The sequence below is a fragment of the Solanum verrucosum genome, unplaced genomic scaffold, assembly GCF_900185275.1.
Source record: "Solanum verrucosum unplaced genomic scaffold, falcon-dt-bn FXZP01000093.1, whole genome shotgun sequence".
Taxonomy (NCBI): domain Eukaryota; kingdom Viridiplantae; phylum Streptophyta; class Magnoliopsida; order Solanales; family Solanaceae; genus Solanum; species Solanum verrucosum.
The window spans coordinates 2,400,730-2,418,594 of record NW_026020065.1 but is presented as its reverse complement, the minus strand read 5'-3'; the positions used below and the strand labels follow the sequence as shown (position 1 = coordinate 2,418,594).

General features: G+C 33.7%; 2 protein-coding genes and 1 pseudogene across 2 annotated transcripts in view; 1 reads left to right on the top strand and 2 right to left on the bottom strand.

The window, feature by feature from the left end:
• The window catches only part of LOC125823610 (probable aspartic proteinase GIP2), a 35,325-nt pseudogene extending 26,092 nt beyond the window's left edge, over positions 1 to 9,233 (bottom strand).
• Positions 1 to 17,865, top strand: part of LOC125823662 (uncharacterized) — a 608,951-nt gene that overhangs the window by 131,301 nt on the left and 459,785 nt on the right. The window lies entirely within an intron of this gene.
• Positions 9,986 to 12,179, bottom strand: LOC125823657 (probable aspartic proteinase GIP2). The gene is made up of 2 exons (XM_049503011.1): positions 11,663 to 12,179; positions 9,986 to 10,829 (listed from the first exon to the last, which is right to left on the bottom strand). The coding sequence occupies exons 1-2, from the start codon at positions 12,177 to 12,179 to the stop codon at positions 10,036 to 10,038; spliced, it is 1,311 nt and encodes a 436-aa protein (XP_049358968.1). The 3' UTR covers positions 9,986 to 10,035.

Sequence of the window (17,865 nt, the reverse complement as noted above, 5' to 3'; positions counted from 1 at the left end):
CCCTTTAATTTACTATGTTTTGTTCGTTAATATCTTTAGCTACGACTAGTTAGAATGTAATTTTTTTTCTATCAATTCTCAAAACCGCTCTCTTGGGACACGACCCCAACCCTTGGTTGGGTTACTATATTATCGACGATCGTAGACACTCATACCGTAGGATAGTGTCGTTGGTCACGATAAGCATTAATAAGAATATACAGTTTCATGATACTCCAAGAAGTTATAATGAAAAAGCTAGTAATATTACCTGATTTGATATTGCAGGACAAATTTTTGTGTTGCAAGAGGTGAAATAACTATGATACACACGTTTACGTACCCAAATAAGATGGACTTCCAACTAATCAGAAAACATATATGAATAAGTCGAATTAAAGGCAATAACTTATAATGTGATAGAAAAAATAGAGAACATAAACAAAAGTAGAAAAGAGAGACACAAACACAAAATAAATATGAGAAAATGTGCCTACACAAATTAGGATTGATAATTTCATAATTTGGTGAATTGGGATAGTTGTTTTGTGATTTTTCACTATATATACACAATATATAGCATTTAGTAAATGAATATATTGTATTGAATTGATCAAAAGAATTTACTGCACATTGGATATACCAAACAACTTTTCAAATTCTCCATATGTTTATTACTTGTCACGATCCAGATCGTCGTGATTGGCACTACTACAACCCAACTACACAACTTAACCAAATACTACACATTTAAAGATACGGAAGCAAACTTAAATGACAATAAAAATGGAGTCCCCATAAACTTCAAGGTGTTAACTAACAACCAACCAAACTAATACGGAAGAATAACCCCTAGAACCTGAAAGTCATTAAACCAAAACACTACGAACGACAAGTCTAAGAACAAGGGGTACAACCTCGAAACTAAACAAACACCTTTAACAAATAGTCTGAGTCCGAAGAGAGTGGACTTAAACAAGATAGATCCATGGCAGCCTGAAAGAAGTGGCTCACCCTTGAACACGGTCAAGCTCAATAGTCACCTAGCTGAGGTCTATCAGTAGTCAACTGAAGATGCTTTGTACTTAACAAAGAAAGAGCAAGTGCAGTATCAGTACACAACCACAGTGTACTGGTAGGATCACGCGACTATCCCAATAAGTGAAACGCATGCAAGTAACCACAATCATTATAAAACAGGCATATACCGAACATATACACTATTAGTCAACTATTACGATCAATGAACAGTTTCACGATTTTTACATATCACAGTTATATCAATTTAGAGCAACATACCGTCTTCCAATATCAATCGTCATTAGATATGAATGATATCATTATAAGTAGATTCACAACACAATGTAATGGTCCTTTCATGGAACCCACACCCAAACTCTTAGTGTACCAGAACGTGGTACCCGTTCCAATGTTTATACCGGAACGTGGCAACCGATCCCATAATTATGCTGAAATATGGTAACCGATCCCATATTTATGCCGGAATGTGGCAATCGATACTAGTTAATGTGTCGGAACGTAACACCTGATCCATTCAACAAACCACAATCACAATCACAATGTACAGAGATTCTTCCACCATGAGATTTTAATACTAACAGAAAACCGATAAATTTAGAACCAGCTACGAACAGAAGTTCTCTCGAAACCTAGGATCTAAGGAATCGTTTAAATTTTTTCTTTTTGTGTAAGACGACTATTGTTTATGAACTAAGCTCTCAACCCCTGCCTTTTTCGCTGAAAGTAGAGAACTATTTATAGGGAGAAGATGGGTGATTTAGGAGGAGAATTTGGTGGATTTTTGAATTTTAAATTCAATTTCCTTTGCCTTTTTTCTTTCAAGGCAACAGTGGAAGATATTCAAAAATCCCTGAAAAGGGGGAAAGCAGGATGACGAAGTGACCATCTACGCCACTAAGTTATGGGTTCTGCAGGGTAGTTGGACGAGCATACTGTTGTGCGCATTTCCTGGGTTTGAAGCGCTCTTCGCTGTTGTCACGTGAAGAAGACGAGCGAAGTGGGGTCGTTTGCTGCGTTGTATTGCTCTATGTATGTTTGGACGGGCTGAAGAAGGAAAAAATAGGCTAGGTTATTTTGGAATTATTGTGTAATGTTGCTAATGTTTGAGAGAATTGGGTTTGGGCTGCCATTGGGCTGACAGAGCTTTTGGGCTTTGATTAAATGGCCCAAAACTTGGTCTCAAATGGGTTAGGGTGGCTAAAATTGCAATAAAAAGGTTAGGCAAATGAATTAACAATCCGACTAAAGATTAATGAATTAATATTAATTAACGAGCTTCTTAATCTTTACAAAATAAAATAATTAACTTAATTATAAACTAATTATTTTAAAATATAAACTATTACTTAAACCAAATTAGTTGACAAAATATTTAACTAAAACTAAAATACTTTTGAGACAATTTTCAAATATTCATAAAATATATCAATTATATATATAAATATGTAAAATATAAGTATTGTCTAAAAGTTATAATAAGTGACATAATTTATTTAAAATAACTCACAAACTATTTTTGAAATTTATAAAACTAATTATTTTAGATCGTTTAAAATGTAAGAAGCTCGATGATTAATTTATATTGGGAGGGTCAAAATTGGGTGTCAACAATAAATATTGTTTTATGCAAACTTAACTACAAAAAAAGTGATTTCCAACAACCACCAAAGTTGATCGTACACACATCTTTCAACATGTTATCAATGACCTTAACACAATCATCCGGACGAATCGTTTAGCACTTAAGCATGATAAAATTCCAAGTCAATACTCACTACAAATAGAAGTGAACCTGAATCAACCAACACACATTTATAATACCCAAACAATCATAGTTCTTAACAATATCTCCATCCCGCAACATAAATTTCCATAAGCTTAAGTTATAACAAATTTGATCTTTAGAAAAATCAGATACTCATCGAGGGATATGTCCAAGCATACAACCCCTCCAACAACACTATCGAAATGCTAGATTTAGTAATTGTAGATTACCTCTTAAGAACAGTAGAATTGGACCCAATGATCCCCACATTCAACCACACATAATCGATACATGATCTCGACGACTAGAGAAATATTAAGATTGCCAAACAACCACAAATACGCATGGTAGCACTTATATAAATTATCATAAGAAAGGTGGTACATGTAGAACCACTAAAATACTTTAACAACTCCAAGACAACACCAATTATGTCATTTGAAATAACCAAATATTCCCAATCTTCCTACTCAACCAAGAGAACATCGCAGGATTTGGTACCCCTGATCCACCACTAGGGATCCACCCACAAAAGTGAAAACACACTAGAGCATAACTAGTGAATCATACTCACAACACTAACAACCATCATAAACACTCCGACCTTTTACCTTATTATAAACCAACACTTTTAAAAATGAAACTTTTCTTAGGTACTTAACAATCAATAGTAGTAAACTTACGACTCACCTCAGGTGTACGTCCTCTCAAATGCTCAATACCGGATACAATTGTTCATTTCTCACCTTGCCAATTCATACCTTGACAAAATACAGCACCACGAATGTAGACTCACAATGAAAATTCTGAATTGTAATTTCCACCATATAACACAATCCATTTCTCTATCAACATTAGATTATACCTTGAAGATTTTTATGAATTCATGGATCTCCGTTTATCATTGATCGCATATCCATCAATCTTATCATATATTTCGCTAAATTTCAATCATACTCATTACTAGACTCAAAAAAAAAAAACAAGCACTTATCATCACACTCAAGCTAATGTCCGCACACTCTTTTCTCAAAGTCTTTTTCGATAGTTTTTAACCAACCTGATGGATCTGTGACACTATTATCATAGTCACAACAAAACAAATGAAATCACGCGTCTTTGAACCCAATTATCTACCCCTCTAAAGATACCTCTTTAGCCTTTGCAATCAAATAAAATATTTTTGCTCTAGCCTCTCTCTAAAGGTTGTATTGCATCCCACTATTTTTCTTCATCATAACTCTAGCTCTTTTAAATTCTATTTAAGTGGTGTCTCACCATCTCTTAGAACTTTCCATACAACCACGTTACTCACCAAATATTAGAAAACCACAACCTTAGATACTCGCAAGTCGTAATTACTGTACAAATTTCACTTAACCAACAATCTTATTATATATTTGCATCCCGTCACAATTCACCACGAACTCTTATTACAATTATGCTCGGTTAGCCCTAGCTATAAATACGAAGTCAACCTTTTCATCAACACGACACCTCAAACTCAAGTATACTCATCAAATTTAAAGGACTAACCCAATCTTGGTACACACTTTCTTACTAAAATCTTCAATTTCCTTCACCCAAGTATACTCAATGGAACTTTCTTTATCCATAAGCTTGTCATTCTGATATTAATCCACTCCCTTATGGATTAAGATAAAATCATCAATCCTCATACTACCCTCCTTCTTCTTAACAAACAAGACAGGAGCACCCTACTTGGAAACACTAGGACGGATGAACCCTTTATCAAGAAGCTCTTGGATTTGAGCTTTAAGCTCTTTTAATTCTGCTGGAGCAATACGATACGGAGGGATGGAAATAGGGCAAGTGTCAGTTTCTAAGTCAATGCAGAAATCTATATCTCTATCTGGAGGCATACCAGACAATTCCATAAGAAACACTTCTTTAAACTCAAACACTACAGGAACAGACTCAATAGAGGGAGACTAAACCTCAACATCCCAAACATGAGCCAAATAAGCCAAACAAGCCTGCCCTACCAGTTTCCTAGCCTGAATGTAGGATATGATCTTAGCTAGCTTAGGCTTGTACACCCCTTCCCACTCTAATCTTTCCCTACCGGGGATCTCTAGATTTACCGACTTAGTATTACAATTAAGCTCAGTATAATATGGGACAATCAAGTCATGCCTAAGATTATATCAAGTTAGTCATATCCAGCATAACCAAATCAACCCAAATCTGAAAATCCATAACCACAATAGGACAACAAGATACACATGGGTGACTATGACTGCCTGTTCAACTGGGGTAGAAACATGGATGGGACTTCAAGTATATCACAAACCACATCAAATCTCAAGGCAATTGAACTAACACGTACGAATAAGTAGAACCCAGACCACACAAAATAATAGCCATCCGGGCATAGACAAGAGTAGCACTAGTGACCACTGCATCACACACTTCAAACTCGGTTTTGCCCGAAAAAACATATAACTGACCCTTGTCGTCTTGACGGGCAACCTCCTCGCCTGGCTGCACTACTCCTCTACCTGCATTACCATTTCCCCGGCCTCGTTGATTTCCTCCTTATATGCCTAGGTTCTCCATAATTCTAGCAAACTTTATAACTTATATTCGATTGTTGAATACTGAATTAGATCGCAGGGGTTAGTTCGGGTACAATTCGGGGTCCATAATTGTGACTATGAGAAATATGGCTGAGATTTTATCTTGCCCTGTCCTGCTCTGGAGGGAAAAAATCCTGCACTGGCGGTTTTGCGCTGGCAAGTTTATCTCGCCCCAGCGGGTTCGACGGATATAGAATCCCTTTTAACAATTTCTGGGTTCCTCTCTTTTCTATATTTACCCTAGATTTCCCACCAATAACTAGGCATTTAAGAAAATCCATTTAGCTAGGACAATCATTGTCTACCCCCCGATCAACCCAACAAAGTACGCACTTTAGAATCCTTTTACACCGTTTCAACACTACCACATACATATCCCCAGGATACACCCAGACTCTCACACGGTTATCAATTGATCACAACGTACGCCCAGATTTTTCTCTTACGGACCACATCGTAATTTATCTAGACCTTTGTACCTAATCTCGTGATGACTTTCTTTTCACAACAAATTTCACGACACTCAAACAGTTACAACTTGTAGACAAGTCCAAATTCTTTTATTAGTTTGTTCTATTGACGACCATTACTGATAATATATGCCTTATACGCCCCTAAGGCTAGATATCAATTGGAACCTTCTCAGTTTCAATTAACTTGCTTGTGTCCCTTCAGTCGGGACTACGACGTCTAGTTCACTTTGTTGAGATACCAATTGGAATCGGGAGATACCAATTGGACTCGACTCATACCACAAGCAACAATAGTAGCTAGCGAACCCCACAATACTGCTAATTTCAATCATAGAACTTGGTTGAATCCAATTCTTAACCGCCTCAATGTTTAACTGATGGTAACCAGACCTTAAATAAATCTTAGATAAAATTGATACACATTGCAATTGGTCAAAAAGGTCATCTATCCGAGGCAATGGATACTTGTTCTAAATGGTGACCCTATTCAACTGTCGGTAGTTTATACACATCCTCTCTTGCTAGTGATGGTGTTACCACTTTTATTGCTCTAGTTCGTACCATAAAGTGAAGGAGGAAATATACCAATTTGTATCACCCAGAGACCAATTGGATTCAATCCATAGCACGAATGAGTAGAAATAAGTGATTTTTTCCTAAAGTCCTATAGCCTCTCGAAGAAAAGTACGGACGTAATCGTACCGTTCCGCAAGATTCTACTAGACTCGTTTTGGTACAATGAGATCAACAAATCTAGGGATCTGATACCAACTTTGTCACGACCCAGACCATCGTGATTGGCACCCACATTAAACCTTCGATGGGACAACTACTACTACAACCCAACTACACAACTTAACCAAATACTACGCATTTAAAGATATAGAAGCAGGTTTAAATGACAATAAAAATGAAGTCCCCATAAACTCCAAGGTTTTAACAAACAAACAACCAAACTAATATGGAAGAACAACCCCTAGAACCTGAAATTCATTGTACCAAAACTCTACGAACGACAAGTCTAAGAACAAGGGGTACAACCTTGTAACTAAACGAACACCTTTAACAAATAGTCTGAGTCCGAAGAGAGTGGACTTAAACAAGAAAGATCCATGGCAACCTGAAAGAGCTAACTCACCCTTAAATTCGGTCACGCTCAATAGTTACCTAGCTGAGGTCTATCAATAGCCACCTGAAGATGCTTTATACTCAACAAAGAAAGAGCAAGTGCAATATCAGTACACAACCACAGTGTACTGGTAGGATCACACGACTATCTCAATAAGTGAAATACATGCAAGTAACCACAATCATTATAAAACAGGTATATACCGAACATATACACTATTAGTCAACTATTACGAACAACGAACAGTTTCAGGATTCTCACATATCATAGTTATATCAATTTAGAGCAACATACCGTCTTCCAATATCAATTATCATTAGATATGAATGGAATCATCACAAGTAGATACACAACACAATTCAATGGTCCTCTCATGAAACCTACACCCAAACTGTTAGTGTACCAAAATGTGGTACCCGATCCAATATTTATGCCGAAACATGGCAACCGATCCCATAATTATGTAGGAACGTGGCAATCGATCCCATATTTATGCCGAAACATGGCAACCGATCCAAGTTAGTGTGTTAGAACGTAACACCCGATCCATTCAACAAACCACAATCACAATGTATATTCTCACAATCATACAACAAGAGGTGATTCATGGCATACAATTATTCAATTATCCTCATTTACGATTAGGGTGATCAATAATGAAACATTCGCATACATACATGTATTATAATGAGCAATTACAAACATATATCACACCAACAAGAAATCACAACCATCACCTACCTCGAATCCAAGCTTAAATCCCCTAAGACACTTGAATCTTCCTTTCCGGATTCTTCCCGTTGTTCGTGATCTAAAAATATACAATTAAAGCAAGGATAAACAATCAAAGGTCTAATTATCCGGATTATAACAAACCCAATAACCCTAGACCAACCCATGATCCTAATACCCAATTTAGGGCTTTTTCCACCATTAGTTTCAGATCAAAACCCTTCCCCAACAATAATTACCCACGAATTTATATTCTACGGATCGAAAAATGGATTCGGGGAGTAAAAACCTTACCTTTAGCCTTAAGAATGGTGGAAAACTGTCAAGAAAACCTCTGGGGTCGTTCCTTAGCTCTCAAAGTCGAAAAGTGCATAATAAAACGTTTTTAGGGTTTATTTTCGACTTAAGTCGCGACTGTACCGCAACAGCGGGACCCAACCCGCCACAGCGGCCCCGCCCTGGCGGGATAAATCCCACCCTAGCGGCTTGCACGGAACCAGTGAGCAAAATTAAGAATTCCAAACCCCCATTTCACAACACACCTTCATCCCATGACACTCAGAAAATACTCTTTCACGCTTAGATCGGTTTCGGAAGTTCTACTCACCCGAATTCAATTCCTTAAAGTCGTACGGGTTCCTTAATGTCTTAGTTATCTAGTCATATTATCAAAATCATAATTAGATCTCTTATATGTTACCAGATTTCCCTAGACTTCACTGACTCCGATTTCGTCCAAATCTCGATTAGGCTAGAAAATCCAAAGTTACTACTCAAATGTTTTCTGGCCCTAATTCTTTCCCCATTGGCTTTTCTATAACGACGGAAACCTGTCGTTACATTACTACAATGATATGTTTTACTTTTTGCATTAGAAATCGGAAGATAAATATTTTTTTTAAAAATGATTTTAAGAAAATAAATTAATAGGTTTGACTTAGATTGTTGCCACTTTTAATAATATAATACTCTTCAGATAACAGAAATCCCCTGTATGTGATTACTTTGGTGTAGACAAGATCCTTGGTAATGTCGACCTTCTTAGGATTGTAAACATAATATGGGCCAGAACCGTTGAAAATCACTCCACGAGATCTTGTTGATGAGCTCAAACACACACCAAAATTCTTGTTTAATGTAGGGTTTAAAGCAAGTTGATTGGGAATGGAAAGTAGACTTTAATTTCATGTCCAAAACCAACAATTCATGGTAAGACATAATACAATTGAATAATCAAAAAGTACTGTCCTTCCCTCAAATAGGTTAACTTTTAGCTACAAGCAAAAAACATTTTCAATCCACCCATAAGCTTCTACCACCAAGATGGACTAAGAGTTTTATGGGGATTAAAGGAGTTCTTTGACCTACTTCTGTTATGTATTGTAGAGTTGATGCATCTTTGGTGATTGGAAGATATAAGGTTGTTTGTGGTATTTGACATGAACATAGAAAAATAATATTGAGTAGAGGAAAAAAGTGTAATTGGAAAATAAGAGAAATTTGAATGTCTCCATGCTAATGCTAGAGAAAGAGAGCAAGTGCTACTATAATTTATTTATACATGATACATCTATATATGAAAGTATGACCCAACTTTGTTTTGAATTTCTGTTTTATTATTCTAATTGCCTTGGGAGTAAAACTCTTTTATGACTCATTAATTTAGTCAGCGTGATCCAGAGGAGAAGTATGGAGTCTCACATGTACATGCCCAATTTGACTAATTTGAATAGATAAAACAGATACTTACTTTGTTTCAATTTGTTTATCCATTGTTTATCTAGTCTTGATTTGTGAGTTTAAGAAAGGAAAGTATAGACTTTTAAATCTAGTGGTATTATTAAACTAAAGATAAGTAGAATATATCAAAATATCCTTTAATTTTGTGACAGGTGGAAAGTTAAAATTAAAAAAATGTTAAAAAGAGAAAGAGAATGTACTACATCGAACGGATCGGATTGTGGCACCATATAAGGTATTTCTCGATCTTCTACTTTTATGAGGAGAATGAATCTTTTTCTCAAAGAAGTTGGTCTAAATCTCCTCCAAGTGATTAGGTTTGATATGCAGAGTTGGAAAAAATATTTGTGAACAGAAAAAGAAAACATGTATTTCTATTATTTTAACCATATAATAAAAGAGAATTCAAAAAAATTCTTGCGACATATTTGCTCTAGAAACACGAGAATCATTTCAAATTTAACAATTGAGTTGCAATAGTTGAGCAAATTACATAGCATAATAGAAGTAAGGGAAATAATTATTAATGTAAAAGTAGTTGAAACTTGTTATTACTATAAGAAATAGGAAATTATACTAGAATGGTACTTTGTCCATAATAGTATTATCGTACTGAGAGCATGATGTTTGTTTGAGCTTGAGTGAGGAGCTGAAACCTATTTTCCTTCCTGGAAGATCAAACACCAATAGGTTCTCTTCCAATTGATATCCTCCTATCACAATCGATGGTAACCATGTTTGGTCTTGTCTCACAAATGCTAAACACATAACATCCTTACTAACTTGTATCATCGAATTTGCCCCAGAAATCCTCCAAAACACACTCGGTTTGTAGAAGACGATATCTATAGGAGGAACATCTGGTCCAACATTGGTGTTTTTAATGTTTTCAGAACTAAAGCAAGTTGCAAATGGACTCATAGGAGGAGGCTCTACAATTGTCACATTCTTAGAAAGCGCGTTAATGAAAGCAGTTTTAACAGAATCGTAAAAGGTAGTGTGCAAAATTGTGTAAGGTATAGCTGTGCTGATGCTAGTCCCATCAGTTCCATGTCGTTTCTTATTTATAATTAGCAATGTTTTATTTAGTGGGACGTCTTGCCCCGCGACTCGAATGGATGACATTTGGAAATAATACTCATCAGTTTGTAAAAATCCTCTCTTATTTACAAGTAGTTTGGTGTAGGCAAGATCCTTGGAGTTGGAGATGTCGATCTTCTTAGGATTGTAAAGATAATATGGGTTAGGACCAATGAAAATAACGCCACGAGATGAGCTCAAACACATACCAAACTTCCTGCTAAATCTAGGGTCTGAACCAAGTTGATTGGGAACAGTAATTGGAGTTGTTTGTCCAAAACCTGCTACTCCTGTTGAGGCATAACATGCATAATTGAAATCATCAGAAGTTGTCCTTAAACATATTATAATATTCGTATAGCTATAAGACTTTTGAAATGTGTTAAATGTCATAATAATAAAGTTAAAATAGAAATTTGAAATAAATTAGTTGTATACATAAAACAAAATATATCATTTTTTGGACTGAATTAATAAGAAAATAGTGTCAAGCAAATTAAAATTCCAAAAATATTGATTTAAAAGTGAAGCATATAAATCGTCCGAAAAAACCATTTACACATTGATATCGTTCACCCCCTTATACTTGTTTATAATGAAATCCCCATCCCCCCTCACCCCATCCACCCCACTCCGCTCGGTCTATTAGTGAACCATCTCCATCTCTCTAAGAATTGTGAAAGATGTTTTCACCTAAAACGCTCTCTATTAAAGGTGACTTTAATTTATACTCGATGAGACTCGACCCTGAAACCTCTTGGTTAATGATAAATGAGTATTTACCACTTTACCACAACCCTAATTAAAAACAGAGAGGAGTATTTACTAATTCAATTATTAAAAACTGTGTTCCTTCTGTTTCAATTTTGTTTGTTTGATTTTGACTTGATACACAAGTTTAAGAAAATTAAAAAAAAATCTTTAAATTTTGTGGTCTTAAATTAAAATGTTTCAAAATATCATTTAATTTTGGCCTCTTAAACATACCATATAGAAATTTAGAATTAGAAATTAAAATTGTCAAAAAAAAAAAAAAAAAGACATTTTGTTAAAAAACTAAGAGGACATGCAGTATAAGAGAAACAAATTGAAATGGAGAAAGTAATAGTTTCAATTTCGATACCTTTGACTCCATTGGCGAGTTTTTCGAGCATAGAAGGATCAATAAGGCAAGTGAAAATAAAGCGCGGCGAAGTGACTAGAACCCCAGGAGAAGAACCAATGGTCAATACATCCTCAGCAACTTCAGAACCATCATGATACATTTTCTTGATGGGATTTTCACCCCAAATGTAACAAGTATTGTTGTTGCATCCAAGCTGCAATTCACTTCTAAATTTGCAATCTCCACAGCCATAAGATTTGGCCATAGAGCATTCTGTAGAATTACATACAGCTGATTTGTAAGTTGAACTTGTATGAATTGTACTATTGGTACAATCCACCCATAAGCTTTTACCACCAAGATGGAGTAAGAGTTTTGTGGGAATTAAAGGAGTTTTTTGACCTACTTCTATAATGTATTGTAGAGTTGATGCATCTTTAGTGACTGGAATGTATAGTACTTCACTTGAGCATTGAAAAATATTGAGTAAAAGAAAAATGAGAAGTATAGATAAAGGAATTTTGAATGTCATCATGCTAGAGAAAAAAAGAAAGTAAATGATATAATTAGACCAATGAGGGATTCTAATTTATAGTAGTAATAATAATTGGTTTGTAGTTTTCCCTTTTTTTTATTTTTTCAACGTTACTATAGTCTATATGGACAATATATGAGCTATGACCCACCCATGTTTGAATATCTTTGTTTATTATTGACATTAGTAAAACTCTATAATGCATCCTTATTTCTTACTCTAATTTTTTTAAAATGTATTCTATGTACAAAAAGAAAATAAGAATAATACAATATGTTTTTTAATTTTGTTGCATCTGACATTATGTCCTTTAATTTTAAATGTATATAAGTAGATATTTAAATTAATATAGAATTGATCAAGTATATATACATATTTTATGAGATATATAATACTATAAAATATCGCATATGACACAAATTATCACTATTATGACAAATAGGACGCGTTTATCTACTCTACTAAGACAGTAAGATGAAGATGAGAGTATATGATCACAACTTTGACTTTGAATTAAATCTAGTCAGTATATATATGGAGATATCTCATGCACATGCCAAGTGGACTAGGAAACAGAATTATACGCGTGTTTGAGATTCGTTATGCTCACATCTCATCTCAATTTAGATTTATACGCGTGTTCGATATTCATATTGAAGTCTGATTAAATTTAAATTTATATGTGTGTCTGATATTTATATTAGAGTCTAATTAAATTTTGATTAATGTCAAAATTTCACATTTAGGGTAAAGTGTTTTTTAACAAATGCAATTTTGTACGTAGGGATTCAAATTTGCAACCTCTAATTAAATATGAAGGAGTACTTACTACAACACCACAATCTGCCTTCTTTATCCTCGTATCATTATTGAAGTTTTTCAAGCGTTTGTTTTCTTATAACAACTAGAAAAGAGAAACATTTACTTTTTCTTGTTTGGTTTGTGTGAATACAAAGATAGTAAGGAAAATTTAAAGTTGCTTAACTTGTCGGGGAGGACCATGCTGCAATTTTTAGATTTAGTTTTAGTTCCTCTAAAATTAATTTATCGAAGCAATTAATTAAAGTGAAAAATAAACATTGTAATATTTTTTATATTTGCAATTCGAATTGTGTCGATTGTCCCCAAATGTGACTGTTAGTTTCAAGAGACCATAATTCAAATTGTATACATTATATCTGTAGTTCTTCTACATTGAGAGGCATCTATAAATTATTTTTTATGTTAATGATAACAAGATTAAAAATTATTGCAAGAAAATGAAATAAGGAAGGCAAATAAAACTACAAAGAAAATAAGTGTTATAAAATCAAATTTTGAAAGGAAGTTTATGTATTTATTTCTTTATTTGTTGCATGTAGTCACAATGTAGATCATAAAGTTATCTAACTTGAGGGACTTAATTAATAAAAAATAAACATAAGTGATCTTATTGAAGAATTTGCTATAGTTGAGTTGACTATTTAAGTTGGGAGAAATTACACAAATACAACATTTTAAAAAGTTACAACTAATTTCAGAGAAAATTATAAGGTAGTCTTAATTAATTTGTGATGATACTTGAGTATTTTGCTGCACAACGTCACACTCTCTTCATCTAATTCAAGTAGCACTTTTTTTTTCTTTTTTGGGAGTTGCTAACGAATTTTTTAAGTTAAATTCAACCAAGTTAACTCAATAATTTAAAGTTTAAATATTCAAAAATTACATCAAAATATTAATAGTTTTAATTCTTTTCAAACCAATATGATAAAAAACTATATATTAAAAGATTTTATAACATAATGTACATAGTTTAAATCTCAAAAAATAGATGTTCCCAAATTGCGTTATATCATAAAGAAAATACTTTTGGAGTATGGAAAATTAGTCAGAGTTATATGTTAGGTGTTATAACAATGTGTTGGTCTTTTAGCATTTTAATATTAATCTTTAGTAATATAAATTTGCTATTTTTGGAGTTTAAAGTGCTGCCTTCCCTTACTTTAATTAATTGCTGCCTTTTCAATTGTTGTTGATTGGCAATTCATTGGCTTCTATTGGAATATTTTTATTGGCTGCTTTACTCCATTTTGGAGTTGGTTCTTATGCTACAATTTTTTCAATGAATTGTGCATGTCACAATTCGAGTCTGCATCCCACCGAGACACATTATTTAGAATTATGAGTGGCGCCAAGTTAATCGTTGACATAACATATCAAAGCATATCATATGAAATTAATGCGGAATGAAATACGTGCTTAATAAGTCTTAATAATGAAATCAATAAATCTATGATGATTGAACAACTATTGTCTGAAATATGCCTCTAACATTTAGACTGAAGGAAATAAGTTTACTGAAATATGGACCTCAGTTACCTCAAACCAAATAAACAAAGAAACTACTAAAATCTGACTAACAACTAATCCAAGGAATTCCCCGTATGGGGAGGATTCACCAATCATTGGCTGGAACTGCTGCAACTTCACTAGCCACGAGTTTGAGTATGGGCGCTGAAATCTACATCATAAAAGGATGTATCGCAGAGAAAAGTATGCATTAGTATATGGAATGTACTGAGTAAGAAAGGGGCACTAGCATAATCGTAAAAATAACATAACGAGGATAGTGAAATAAGGTTTTCAAATTCATGTACATTAGTAAGAGAACTTGAGGAGAAAATAATTGGGTTCCTCTCTAAATACCATTCAAAATCCTCTTTCAAAAGCATATATAGAGATGAGTCTATTTCAGTAGCCTTGCATAATCATAAATGTAAATAACATACTTTAAAATGAATCAAATAAAGTAAGAGCATATCGTTAAAGATGCATAAATTGGAGAGTTTCTTAAAATCGACATACACCATGTGAGCTCATGATGTTCAACAACTAACCCAGTTGGGAGGGCTGCCCTATACCTTTCCAGAGTATAGAACCATATCATTATATCTATGTGGATCCACTAATCTGAACCTATCAGGGCTAAATGATCAACCGCCAAAGCGGTGAAACATAATTCTACGATGGCACATAGCTATGAGACTTGAATTTTCTAAACATATGTCCTCTCGGTGCTAAATAGTCCTCCGAAAATAACATATATACATATAATTCTCATTGGTATGAAAACCATCTATCTATTTGAATCATATGTGAAACAAGCTCGAAAGTCATATCTAAAATAACTTGACTTTAGATTGAAATTCATATCATGCTAGTTTTCATGCATACAAGTCATAAGAGTTTGAATGACCATAAAAATCATGTTAAGTTAGCTAGTACAATGAGATTTAAAGCCAAAGTGAAACAATGAAAACCTAAGCTAATGAAGATCACAATTTCATAATAAAACTAGTTTTACTTCTACCAATTTTGTGAAATTCTTGAGAATTAATATACTTTAGACATGCGAGTGAATGAATACTCTCATTGAAGCCTTATATACCTGAGAGTAGGGGTGTACAAAACCGAACCGAAAACCAAAACAAACCGCAAATCGAGTCAAATCGGAAAAAAAACCCGACTAGTGGTTTGGTTTGACTTGGTTTGGTATTGGAAAAAAAACTCTACTATATTTGGGTTGGTTTTGTTTTAACTAAAAAAAACCAATCCGACATTATATATGTAATTTTAAAATTTTATTTTATACATAAAAATATTTACTTTGATATAATTTTAAAATATTTCTCATACTATTTCATAGTTTTTATCTTTTTATATATTATTTCAAGTTTAAAACTTAGAATTCGGAATGGTCCAATAAAGATTATAGTTCATAGATGTTGATAATTATAATAAAACTTAAATCAAAATTAAATTAATACTAATGCAAAAAGGAAATCAATTCAACACTAAGAATGACAATAATATTGAATATTTATTCTTTATTTTTACATTGGTTTAGACAATTAAAATACATAATCTAATTTTAATTTTCCTTAAATATTTAGTAATATAACTAATACTTATTAAACTTATTTTAGCATGATTTAGTACTTTTAAATTATGATCATTTTCATTATGACTTTGCAATATTTATTTTATATGATGATTTCATTATTATTTTTTATTGAATATTTTATTGGCATCAGTACTCATCTCATATTTTGTGTTATTTTCTTAAGAAACACCTTAGATAATTGTATTTTGGTTGGACTAAAGAAATATTTGGAGCACAAGTTAATTATATGTTTGTATGCAACCTTTCCCGAAAAAATCCAAGGTTTATTAGTTTGGTTTGATTTATAAATTTAAAAATTCGACACAATGGTTTGGTTTGGTATTTGAAAAATCCAAACCAACCCGAGGTTGAAAAACCCGAAAAAATCCGAATTTTATTAGTTTGATTTGGTTTATAAATTTAAATTTTTTATACAAATGGTTTGGTTTGATATTTAAAAAAACCCGAACCAACCCGGTCATGTACACCCCTACGGCCCTACCTGAGAGATTGAGAATCTAAAGAAGAACTTACTTGAAAAACTTGAAACTCTAGCTTTGCTTTTCTGAGTTTGGAGAGTTGAGAGCGTAGAAGACAAAGAAAACTAAGTACTTGATGAAATATATTCCCTTAATAGAAGTTAAAACGTCACGGCTTAGACTTAGGAAGAATGAAAAAAGAACAAAATAACTCCAATTAAAAAACTTGTGAGAAACATTTCATGAGGCCATCTACGATCTGTGGTTTGATTTACAGGCCATAGATCCCATCTGTGGACGTTAAACTAAAATTTTGAGTTTTTGAAGTTCATTCTACAGACCCAAATTATGACCCGTAATCATATCCATGAAAATCAGGTCCAAAAACAAGTTGAGGGACTTCACTTTACAGGCACAATTTATGGCATGTAGGTGATTTTACAACCCGTAATTGGATCCATAAGAATCAGACAAAAAAATTCCGTCTCTGAAGCTGGTTTTATGAGTTTATAGTATGGGTCATACTATAATTTACGATTCGTAAATAAGGTTCGTAGTTATTGGACTTTGAAAATTTTGTTGTGGTAGTCTTTGGTAAAACTGTCAATAACATTTTACTCCAAACTCCGTTTGATGCAAATTTGGTGGTGTTGGAAAGAAAACTCAAAAGACTTTAACTAGATAGGTCAAGGTACACCTAATAACTTATATACTAAGAGATATGATCGTTTGAAGTTGACCCTTGCATGAACTAATGTGAAAAACTTAGCAGGTAGGAAGTCTTTGAACTCAACTTATAAGTACTAGAGGTTCTTATGACCCTAACCCACTTCCAATACACTCCTCACACATAGAAAAGAACCTTAACACATAAGAACAAGTAGGACATCACCCTGTCCTAGCTTATTTACTTACGACGAACAATTTGGATACTACGAGTAGAGTTGCAAGGTGTTACAAGAGCATAATTCCTTTTGTTCATTGAATAGTGCAGCAATTGTCCATTGATGGCATTTGTTGCCTCCTCATTTTAATTCACTATTTATTCCTCCATTATAACTTGTAATTTATGTAACCTCTAGCTCATTTATCTACCTAGTTTACTACCCTCATTATCTTCACATTCATTGCAAGGAAGAATTCCTCCCCTATAAGTAGTGATGTTATTCCTTTGTCGAGAGCACAAGAAAATAGAGAGTGCATAAATGTTAGTAAAAAGAGAGTTCCTGTTAGTTGAAATAATGTGTTCTTTTTGTGGAGCTTTGGAATTAACCCTTGTCCA